This window comes from Camellia sinensis, chromosome 5 (genome assembly GCF_055761805.1).
Source record: "Camellia sinensis isolate YWXY chromosome 5, ASM5576180v1, whole genome shotgun sequence".
Taxonomy (NCBI): domain Eukaryota; kingdom Viridiplantae; phylum Streptophyta; class Magnoliopsida; order Ericales; family Theaceae; genus Camellia; species Camellia sinensis.
This window is the reverse complement of record NC_138965.1, coordinates 169141587-169153840: the sequence shown is the minus strand read 5'-3', so window position 1 is coordinate 169153840 and position 12254 is coordinate 169141587. Positions and strand designations below refer to the sequence as shown.

The 12254-nt window shown below is 35.2% G+C and overlaps 1 protein-coding gene across 1 annotated transcript; it reads right to left on the bottom strand.

Annotated features, from left to right (window-relative positions):
* Positions 1-5452: 5452 nt before the first annotated feature.
* LOC114310830 (putative xyloglucan endotransglucosylase/hydrolase protein 26) lies at positions 5453-8556 on the bottom strand. The gene is made up of 4 exons (XM_028256915.2): positions 8163-8556; positions 7133-7233; positions 6612-6805; positions 5453-5955 (listed from the first exon to the last, which is right to left on the bottom strand). Exons 1-4 carry the CDS (start codon positions 8332-8334, stop codon positions 5547-5549), a joined length of 876 nt encoding a protein of 291 aa, XP_028112716.2. The 5' UTR covers positions 8335-8556; the 3' UTR covers positions 5453-5546.
* Between the last annotated feature and the right edge of the window lie 3698 nt (positions 8557-12254).

The following is a 12254-nucleotide window of genomic DNA, read 5'->3' as shown; positions in this document are numbered from 1 at the left end:
GCAATTTACAAGTTGAAGTTAAGCCGAGATTATTCCTTAATTCACTTGTTGAAATTTGTAGCAATTTACAAGTTGGAATTAAGCTGATTCCTTATCTTCACTTGTTGAAATTTGTAGCAATTTACAAGTTGAAGTTAAGCCGAGATTATTCCTTAATTCACTTGTTGAAATTTGTAGCAATTTACAAGTTGGAATTAAGCTGATTCCTTATCTTCACTTGTTGAAATTTGTAACAATTTACAAGTTGAAGTTAAGCCGAGGTTATTGCTTAAGTTCTCATAGCAATATATGGGTTGCTTAACCCTAAGGAAGATGCTTAAACACTTGTTAAAATTTGTAGCAATTTACAAGTTTATGATCACCCGCTGAGGTATACAAAAATTTACAGGTTAAAGTAAAGGCTAAGTATATTGTTTAAACACTTGTTGAAATTTGTAGCAATTTACAAGTAGGTTAGACCGAGATCACTGTTTAATACTTGTTGAAACTTGAGAAGAAGCTTGCAAAGTTTACATTAAGTAGTATATGTTTTATATCTGTTAAAATTTATGAAAGGTTTGCAGGTCAGTATCTTGCCGAAATAAAAGTTTTGTAGTTATACCCGAGGTATGTAACCCCGAGAAGGTTGCACAAAGGAAGAAAAATGAAAAAGCATGCAAAAATTTCTAAGTATAGAACTATGCAGAAGCAATCAATAGAACATCACAAGACTAAAAACATCCATAGAAAGAACAGTTACAGTTACATATTGAAAAAGCTACGTCGGCCATAAGAAGGAGTTTTGCATTATCCAGAAATTGAAAGAGAGTACAAAGTACAAAGTGCAGAAAAAGAAGGAAAAAGTACAAAAGACATTTTAAATCAAGACTCTTCAGTATTAGCAGCTGCAGGGACTGGGACCTCGGACGATTCTGGTGGAACCTCCTCGGCAACCTTTTCTGCTTCAATTTCAGCATCAATCTTAGCCAGCGTATTGTCCAGATTTCTTTCAGCCAAAAGAAGGTCGGACGATAGTTGCCCGATGGCAATTTCATTGGGTGCCTCCCCAACCTCATCACCCTCCTCATCCAAGGTTAAATCCATGACTTGCTCAGCAGAAGGAGGGGACTTGGCTTCAGCAGCATCTTTGGGTTTCCTCACCAAGGCCTCATCATCATTTTTCCCTTCATCCTCATCCTCGGCATCAGCCTCAGTCTCTTATTCGTCTTCAACCTGACTTGGAGGAGGAAATGGTAAAGGAATAGCATCGGCATTACGAAAGGGCGAGTCAACAGGGAGATCAAGTTTTTTTATCAAGGACATCCAACCAAGGGAAAATCCCCTGTTGCATGCCTGCCTGACTTGAAGTTTATAATCCTCTGTGACGTCGGCCATACCCTAGGCATAGGCCTTTTCATCAGCCTCTTTGACTTCGGCCTCCTTGGTGGCCAAAGCCTGCTGGAGCTCCTTCTCAGCCTGGGCCTTTTTCGCTTCGGCCTCCTTCTTCTCAGCTTCAGCTACTTTTCGAATAGCCTCAGCAGACTCCACTTTCTCTTCAGCCATCTGCTGGGCCTTAGTCGCAGCCTCGGTCTGGTCCTCCAGTTTTCTCATCTTTGATTCAAGAGATTTGATCTCCTTCTTCATGGAAGATGCTTCCCTCTTCATATCAACCAATCTTTGCCGATTTTCAAAAGATTGCATTGAAAATGAATGGGCGTGCTGAATGGCCTGAAGAGAAACAGAAGTGTCAGAAAATATTCTCTGTAAGAAATAGAAGGAGAAATCACAAGTGCAAACAGGAACACTTACTTGAACGGAGTGTTGGAGCATAAGAGCGTAATTCTCATACTCACTGAGCTCAGCATTTCGTTCCAAATCCTTCGGAAGGAGAAGAGCAGTGCTGAGGGCGACACCAACGTTAATATCGTCGGCACTTTCACTGGCTATAATAGGCCTATCCTCCAGAGTTAGATCAGGAGCCCATGGAACGTCGGGCTTCTTGGACGCCGAGGTCGTCGCAGACGATGACCTCGGCTTTTTTGATTGTGTAGACCCTGAGGGTTGGGCCTCAGCAGACCTCTTGGTGGAAGCAAAGGTTGATTTTTTGCTTGCTGCCAGCTGAGAAATAGGCAGAGCATCCTCGACCTCGGTGTCAGTAGCCTTGGCCTTGGGCTGAGCCTTTTTTACTCTCTTCGGCTTTGGTGGGGGCATCGCATGCGTTGGTACAGCATCAGCGTCGGTTGGAAGGTCGGCAAGAAGATCTTGAACGACAGGCCTTGGACGAACCATCTCGGCAGTCTTTACAAGTCTTCGTCGACGTTTACGTTCTGGAATTGGTATTAAGTAGGGGGCCGAAGTGGATGGAAGATCGGCTGGATCAGAGGTGGATCCTTGATTTGTTCGGGATGAAGACGCGGTTACAGTTGTGGCAGTAGGTGGAGAAAGACTCTTTTTCTTCCTTTTTGGGACGTCGGGTAAAGTGGATTTATACATCGGAATGAAGTTCAGCAACATGGGAGCCTTGCGCCTGTGGATAGGAAGACCAAGAAGCTTCTTTAAGTCTTTTCCAGGGAAGAAGGATTGACGGAAGTTCTTTGGTGGTTGATGAAGATCTGCAGGACGAGCAAACAGACTTTAGAAACAGACAAAATTGTAAAGACTTAAATAAAAACAACTAAGTGTTGGCACTGGGCTCTTACCCTTGCCCTCTTTAACTGATCGAGGAAGAGGGTAGAGATGGACATCTTCATCTGGGCCAAATTCCCAATTTCCCGAAGTGATAACAAAGTCATCCCCAGCCCCCTTGTTGGAGTCTGGGAGGTTGGCTACAATTTTGAACTCGGTAGACCTCGGCTTAAGGTAATAAACAAAGCCCCTTTCCTTCAGGTTGAGGGGGCACATTGTATAACAGTACTGAAGGTCGGCCAGGGTGATCCTAAGATTCTCCTGCCTAGCTAAAGCTATAATACCGTTAATCACCCTATAGGAGTTGATAGTAAGTTGCATGGGGTTCATCTTGTAGAAATAAAGAACTTCACGAAACAGGGGATTAAGTGGAAGCCGAAGTCCACATTCAGTGAAAGCTACTATAGGAAAGGGCATCGTATGATCTGTGGGCATAATGGAATCGTCATCCCCAGCTAGTCTGAGGTGAACATCGGATGGGATAGAAAACTCCTGCCGAAAGTATTCGAGTTTTGTTGGGGTATTTACCCTATGCCTCCACATATCCATTACGTCGGCCTAAACAAAGAGGAATGTGTTTCAGAAGATGGGCGTTTTAGAAGGATTGCAAAAACCTCGACAAAGGCCTAGGAAGGGGCTGATAAGGCTTGTTTCAGTTTTCCCTATGGGTGTTTTAGAAGGATTGCAAAAACCTCGACAAAGGCCTAGGAAAGGGCTGATAAGGCTTGTTTCAGTTTTCCCTAAAACTTGAAGGTTCTACACACAAATCCCAAGCCTAAGAACTATAAAGATCAAGATCGAAGGCACAGATCTGGGACAGATACGAAAAACAGAAAACAAAGACGAAGTTTCAGATTCAAGAACAAAGATGGGCTATCAGAAACACGAAGAATACAAAGGGTTAAAGGTCAAGAATTATGGCAAGAAAAGTGTTGAAACAGTGCAAGTGTTCAAAATAAAAGTAAAATCATGAATAGACACATCCAGATAACAGTTCAGCAAATCCAAGGTTTGAACAAAGCAGTAATGGTGAAAGCACATAAAAGAAATTGGGTATAAAGGGAACAGGACCTTACCAGAACAAATGAAGCCGGAAAGAAACACGCCGAGGAAAGATAACGATTGCAGACACGACGAAACGGAGAAAGCTTCGCTAAGGTGAAGGGACAAAAAATCGCAGAAACTTCAAGATAAAACAATGGCGGATTTCAGAAAGTTTAGAGAGAGAGAGCTAGAAAAACGAATGCATAAAGCAAAGGGAAAAAGATGGAAAGGAAAGTTTTATCAAAACTTGAAACGGCGGCAAAAATAGGGCATTTATTACGCCTGGAGCAACGCACGCGTCAGACGGCGCAGACGAATGATAGACAGCTTTCAGGTACGTCACAGACACGCTCCAATAAAGACAAAACACGTGAAAGGAACGGTTAGATATGCATGACAGCTCATGCGCGTGGGAGAGTACGTTCGAAACTTTGTTCTCCGAAGAGAACACATCGATTGGAAGTGGATTATCTCGGCTAAACAGTTTTTGAGCCATTACTCAAAAAAGAAATGTTGAAATATCGATATAGGTTCCATCACCTCAGAATGCCGAGGTAATAGAACCTAGGGGGCAGTTGTGGGGATATATTTTCTGAATACCAACACGTGGCATGGTGACGCCGACGTGTCAGCCGAGGTGCCACGTGTCGTGGTAGTTAGGCCGAGATGATCTCGGAGTTGCCGAGGTTATCTCCAAAGATATCGGAATCCGAGATAAGCGAATAAGGGACAAGAGTCCTAAGACGAAGAGGGGACTTAACCAAGATAAGGATAAAGCTCTTAGGGAGTTTATCTTTATCTCTTAAGGAGTCCAAAGTAAGCACTGAATTTGAGTTCATAGAAGTCATACTTCTAATAGGACTTGGATTGAATATATTATAAAAGAGAGGTACCCCCGTGAGTCTAAGGTATGCAATTTATGTTTTGAGTATTAAGTTTAGCACTTGATTATCTTTGAGAGATATACTGACTTGATCGTCGGAGTGCCCCCGGGTGGAAGAACCACCGCCGGAACCTTTTCTTTCTGTTACAGGTTACTGAAGCCATCTATTCTGCCTGTACTCTCCAGTTGATCACTAAGCAGGCAGTGTGGTCAGATTTTCACCCACACACTTATGTAGTGTTGGCTTTGTTTGCTACATTAATTACTCATTGTTATGGTTGTCTACATTTGTAACAACGTTTTTTAGTTTTTATTTGAGGATAAACACCCTGTTTGGTTGCTGATAAAATGAGAAGCAAAGGGAATGAAATGTTGTTAGCTTGTGCTCTGTTTGTTGCTTTGAAACTATCTGGTTTGGTTGCTTAGAGAATTGGGAATCGGAAAAGGATACCGGTTTTGTAACTTCTGTAAGGTTGGATTTATTTGGTGTATTAGTCATTGTGCTTGGTGTCCTCATTTGTATCACGTGATTCGCTCTGGACTTTCAATTTTGTAACAATGATTTTTGGTTTGTATTGTGAAAATTTGTAATTTCCAATGATCAATTCTTGTCTTTGCTAAAAAGATGTGCTTTTGACTAAATTCTACTGCTGAAAATTGTTAATTTCATGTATCGGCCCTGTTCTACTATATATGGTTCATACTTAGTGAAGACTAGAACCTGAAATACTTGACACACCAATCATATAATTAAAATACAAGAATCAAATAAATATGTGTAATATTCTTCCAAAAAAGTGAAAGAAGAAGAAGACAATAATGATTGAAACACAAAGACACATCAAAGGGCTTATTCTCAGTTGTAAACTTGAAGTATGATAGGATGTAGGGCTGCTAATTGTTCATCTCTCAGAGACGACGGTGGGGTTTATTCCTTTGACTGTTGATGCTCGTGTTAGTATTGTGGTTTGTAACATTCAGGTGGCATCTGCCCATGGAATCGCTTAGTATCTTTGCAGTAGTCGTAAATCATGTAGTTATCTCTGACCCACTTCATCTGACCTTGCTTACCGTAGCTCAATTGGCTGTATGTTGGGGAGGTATACCAGTTGGCAGGCGTCCAGGAGGCACATTGACTAATGCTAAATGACCCATACCACGTGCATGCCCTTGCCCTAAAATTGCGGTATCTTGCTATGAAAGCTGCACTTTTCCAATTGATCTTAACAAGGCCACCTCTTGTCGCCCAGTTATCAGCATTCCATAAGCTTGAGTAAACCTTCATCCCTTGTTCGTTTGGGTAGGGAATTCCCTCACTTTGGTAGTTTTTGAATACTCGAATAGGCAGGCCGTCAATATACCACCTGTAATCATAGTAATGAATGCAGGGGATTAGGAAATGCTTGTCTTGCAAAATTATAGGGACTAGGTTGAACAACATGAGCTTGAACTATATGTGCTCGATAAAAATTTATTGTTTATTGAATTTAGCTACTACTCTAGTTTGGTAGAGTGATTTCGGTTTCACGCTATAGAAAAGGTGAAGATGGTGTTTTATGATGTAAAAAAATTAACTAAAAAGCTTGAACACCAAAAAGAAGGTAGTTGTCGTAGTTGTGTCAAACACAAACACTCGTCGAACACTTATCGAGACGTGTTGGACACTTGTCTAAATGTATCATATTATTTTTTTAGTTTTTTAGACTCAAACACTCTTCGAACACTTGGGATGTCCATCGCTTAAACATACATGAAACTATTATAAGTTTGAACAAAATAATTTAGGATACAATGATAAAAAAATAAAAAAAAATATAAATTTATAGGAATTAGTGATACGATAATTTTTTAAAAATATTTTTGAATTATATATTCATATTTATGACATAATAGATATATAAAATTATATACTTTGTGTGTGTCTCCCATGTGTTATATCTTGCATATTTTGAAAATTGTTGTCTATCTTGTCGTGTGTCTGTCCGTGCTTCTTAGAAAAGCAGGTGTTCCATTAACTTACACAACTGCTGTTGGGTTCCAATGGATGGTGTAGTTGTGGAAATCAGCTGTTGGGTCAAACCAGGGGTGGAATTGCTGTTCTCTGTTTCCAATTCCGAGCGTAAAGATGTTTGTATGGATAATGTAAGGTTGTCCCGATGAGTTTCCCAAGAACTCGAAGTCTATCTCGTCATGCTTGTTCCCAGTCGAGGACAGCTGCGATCAATTAAAAAAGTAGAATTAGCCATTTTTCTTCTGCGATTCAAGTGTGCTTAGTGTTAGGGTCTAGGGCTCTGTTAGGCATGGCATTTGACTTGATCAAGCTGTATTCATGAGCATAGGGTGAGATTAAAACATATATAGGTGTACCTAAGCCACATCATGCATGCATTTATAGAGGTGGAAGACATTGCGACTGTTTGGTTTGTGTTTTTGGAAACAAAAACAATGAAATGTTTGAAAACACCCGTAGTTAGAAAGAAATTGAAAAGGAAACATCCATCTTTTATGGGGTTCGTACGTTGAAGAAACTGTAACACTTACATAATAGGCTGTGACAGTTCCAGCAGAGTTCCCCGGTACCAACTTGATTAGCATTTCAATGCTTCCAAATAGATATGCATTCTTTGTTTGGACACCAGAACCTGAAAACCATAGTAGTCTATTTATAGCTAAATACCAAGACAAGTTTAAAATTTGAATTAATAACTTGAACATGCTTGGAGATTCAAAACCCCTAATTGGGAATAATTCCTCTAGTAAACTTATCGGTTTTCTGGGGTCCTCAAAGTTATTTTAGTCATCATTGATTAAAACTCATCCCGTAAATTTGATTTACAATGTCCACTCCTTTATGGGCATTCATCAGATCTTCTCATGTTTGGACAGATCGCTTGATATGTAACGATTGTAAGGTCATTCCCGAAGACGGTCTAAGATCACAACATAGACTAATAATACTAGATATGTACATTAAAAGGCAAAATTAAACCAGAAAGGTTTAAAAAACTTGCGAATTAGATGATGAAATCTAAAAGGTGAAAAATTAAAATATATTTATGGATAAAATGTTTAAAGAAGCAACGTTGAGTTTTGGGATGCAGCAATGAAAAAAGATTTGAATCTATTTATTGTAACTGAGCAAATAGCCTTGATAGAGCAGAATGACGGAAAATGATTTATGTAGCCAACCCCAGTTGCTTGGAACACAAGGCTTAGTTTGGTTTGATACAGTCTGTTTGTTGTGTTGCTTATTATAACCCAAAGATTGATTGTATGACTTTTATGACCTGATGTATCTTTCGTCCTAAATAGAATGGTTTGATACCTATTATAGCTGTAACAGAATTAACTACTTTGAACTGTCTGTTTCTATGACAAGAATATACAGCATTACTATCTTTCACAGTATGTTCTTACAAGTGAAATAGTTGCAGAAATATGCTACTTTATAAAACATATGTTTTCATTTCCATTTTTTTTGTTATTTGCTGGATATGGAATCAAAACTGACATCAAATAGCGAAAGCATTGATACCCAAAAACATGTAAATCAGTTGTGGACGGTTATTACCTGAAGTTCGATCCAAAACAAGTTGAAGATCGTTGCCATAGTTCCCCATCCAAGAATGCTGAGAACCCCAGTTGAAATACATGCTCTGGCCAAAGTTGGCATCTGCTGATCTTGAATAAAATGCAATTGCTGATATGAATACGGCTAGGAACAGTGCTTGTGAACTTGCCATTTCAACCTCAATGTCAGCAATTCCTCTTATATGCTTTTCCACTCTTACGGAGTTGAAATGGGGTGCTTTTCTTGCTGGTTTTTGATTGCTTTATATAGTTTATATCAGCAAATGCACCTTTCTAACGTGAACTGTATGTCGATCATTTTTTATTTTCCAGGCTGTTTCTCAATATTTTAACGCTTCATGGTTCTTGACATTCTTGCATTATTCTTTTGAGAATTAAGTTTAAATACATGTTACTATATTGAGGAAACATGTCCTAGCCATATTTGATGACCAAGGCCTTGTTAGGTTGCGGTTGTCAAGTGGTTTTTCTTTTTCTTTTAAAATTTTTTTATTATTAAATTTTAATTAGTAAACTTTTTTCAATAGGTTTGTTTACGAGTGCTATAAGACATCGGTTAATAAAACTTAAAATAGTTATATGTATTCTTTATGACACGACACATACTTTCATAAAAAAATATACAACCATTTCAAATATGTTTATTCCAAAGGCACTCATTAACAAAATCCATTTCCAAGTTTGTTTAATATTTTTTGATAAAATTTTAACGTCCTTCTAGTCTAGTAGTAGCTAATTTTTTTTTTAAAATTTTATTTTAAAGGATAAAATTTGTAAAGAACAATGCTATACAAACAAGAATTTTATACAAATCATAAGCCAATGTTATGGCATGCAGTGATTTATAATATATTTTCTTTGTAGGTATGGTACCTAAGATCGAATCTTACTATTACTAGTGTAGTTTTTTTTTTGTTTCTTTTATTGCTCTCCAAACAATTATAAAAAATTTGCTTTGTTGGACTGAAAATTTAGTACTATGATTAGAATTACATAATAGGAATGTTAAAATTATGTTTGGAGGGTGAATGAGAAATGGGAATGAACGTGTGCGAGACTAATGATATTATTATATGAGCAATGCTAGGTATCATGAAAAAACTTTCATGAAAATGATCATGAAAGATCTATGACCTTTGGATTACACTTAAAATAAAACACCACACACTAATCAAGGTAAGCCAATGGTCATAAATTTTTCATGACCAGTTTCATGAAAATTTTTTCATGATCCCTATCTTTTCTCTTATTATATATGCCATTTTCCTATATATAAGAAGACACCACACCAGTTTTAAAAGTTTATGGGGATGTTTGGTTGTTAGTAGACGTGCAGACCTGAAGATATATTTGGTTACACATCCTACAAATCCCAGCTGAGACAGGTTCCTCTTCCCACTTTTTTGTACTTACATGCACTGCACTTCACTGGCTATATTTCTCATCTTCTCTCATTTGTGAAATCCAATCATCACAAATGTTGCTTTCATGGGTTGTACCTCATATGTGTGTATATATATACACACGTGTATCTACATATCCCACATTTCTAAAGGAATTCATTTTTATACCTCAATGCTGTATTGATTTTTTTTTTAAAAACTATTCTAGTTAGGACGGAATTCTCTATTCGTAAAATAATTTCTATCCAGGGATAATTGATGCACTTTGATGTGATTTTTATTTTATTTTATTGGTATCACAAAGAAAGGCGAATAGTTTCGCTATTCTACCTAGATAAGCCCTCCCCCGGCGGCGATATAAAAAAAAAAAAAAAAAAAATTGACAGAAATGAAATGAATCTATCTCATGTACTCATGATGGCAATATTTTTTTTTTGGGGTAAATTACGAGTGCTTAAAAAAAGCATATAGACTCTTTTTGAGACAAAAAAATCTTGAGTCTTTTAGATTAATGTTTGGAAAAAATCCATTAAAAACTAAGCTTTGTGTGCTAATCAAATTTCTCTTTTACTTTCTTTAAATAATTGAATTAGTGATTTGCATACGTTTTATTTTTATATTTTATTATTAGGCTTCTAAATTAAATTTTCGTTCAAATAAGTTCCCCACTTCTCAATTGGTCCATCTTAGCCTTTCCGTTACATTTGTGGCACAAATAATTGAAGATTAAACCTATTAGCTCTGTTTGGTAGAGCTGTAGGAAAGTACTTATAGCTTATACCTAAACAGCTTATAACTTATAATTTTCAGCTTAAGTTGATTTTCAGCTTATTCTTAAAGCATCTCCTGCTCTACTCAAAGAATAAACTGATTTCTGACTTCCACAAAGCTATAAGCTAAACCAAACACATCAAAATAACTTAAATTAAGCTGAAAGCTGAAACAAGCTGTAAATAATTTCTGCCAAACATGCACATTATTTGGGTCGTATCATCTCTTTATGTTTTTGCATGTTTTTCTATAATAAGTCAATAAGTCAAAAAAAAAAAAAAAAATCACTACTCAAAATAGGCGTAAATATATTGTATTGGACCAATCTAGACAATGAATTGATAAAAATTAATCACAACATTGAATTCCAACTCCAAATTAGATCCAAACAAGAAACGATTCTCACGTCATTACTTTTGGTAAATGAATATTGTTTTTACAAAGGATTTGGTTTAAGAGCGTTTGGATTTGATAAGCCTATTTTGAGATCAATTTTAATGATATAAATTATTTACTTTTTAAGACTCATTGAGTATTCATACAAAAAATAAAGATGATTGGATATCGGTAACTATGGCTCTGTTTAGTTTAATTTTAGAATCGTGATTTGAGTGTGAAGTTGTAATTTAAGTGTGGAGTTGTGAGTTAGTTTTGAAAAGAGAAAAATTGTTTGGTTATGAGTTTTGAAAAGAATTAGAGTTTTTGAATATTAAATTTTGAAAAGAGTTTTGAATTTTGAAAAGAGTTTTGAATTGCATTTTGAGTTTTGAGTTTTTAAATTTTGAGTTGTATTTTAAAATTTTTTAGATTTATTTATTTTTAAAATTTAAAAATGCTTAAGAAAATTTTGTTTTCTTATTTTAAATATAATTTTTATTTAAAAACATTTGTATATATTTTAAACTCAAAACATAACTCTACGCTCAAATCATAACCAAACACATAACTTAAAACTCAATTCAAAAATTATTTTCAAAATTTATAACCAAACACATAATTCAAAATTCAATTTAATTTTTTTTTTCAAAACTTATAACCAAACTCTTTTCAAAATTCTATTAAAAAAATTCAAAAAAATAATTTTTATTTTGTTCTTTAAAATTATTTTTAACTATATATTTTTTTGAAAAATATTTTTTTTTATTTTTTATTTTTTCAATTTTTTTTGTTATTTAAAATTAAAATCATATATTTAAAATAATTCTTTTTAAATTTTTAAATATTTAAAAAAATGAAACTCAAATATTTGAAAAAAATACAATGCAAAATTGTATGAAGTACAGTGCACATTAAAAAAAATACGATTTAAAATATTTTTCAAAATTCATAATCAAACAATTTTTTTCTTTTCAAAACTTAACTTGAAACTCATAACTCAAAATATAACTCCATAATTAAATCATGATTCTAAAAAATAATAAAAAAAAAATTCATTTTTAAAATAGAATTTTAAAAAGATTTTGGCTATGAGTTTTGAATTATGTGTTTGGTTATGAGTTTTGAAAATAATTTTTTAATTGAGTTTTGAATTGTGTATTTGATTATGAATTTTGAAAAGAGTTTTGATTTTTTTTTATTAGAATAACAATTTGAAAATAGAACCAAATGAGACCTATATGTTTGAATTATATTTGTTTTTAAAAAATAGACAATAAATATAATTTCAAAAATAACAATTCATTTTTTTTAATACAAATGTTATTCAAACATATAATTACCGATATTCAATTATTTTAATTTTTTACATGGATATCCTATTAAAAAATTCTTAAAAAGTGATCAGTTTGGATTACGAAAATCGATTCTAAAATGAGCTTATCAAACACAAATACTCTTTAAAATTAAAATGACCAATTTAAGAGAAGTCCGTCCTTTTTAAAAATTCATAATTAGACCCA

Excerpts from the sequence above, each read along its gene's own strand:
- LOC114310830 (XM_028256915.2), bottom strand. The coding sequence starts at position 8,334 with ATGGCAAGTTCACAAGCACTGTTCCTAGCCGTATTCATATCAGCAATT. Across the intron at positions 7,234-8,162 it reads TGTTTTGGATCGAACTTCAG|GTTCTGGTGTCCAAACAAAG; the intron begins GTAATAACCGTC and ends TATGGTTTTCAG. Across the intron at positions 5,956-6,611 it reads TGGAACCCAACAGCAGTTGT|GTGGTATATTGACGGCCTGC; the intron begins GTAAGTTAATGG and ends CTATGATTACAG.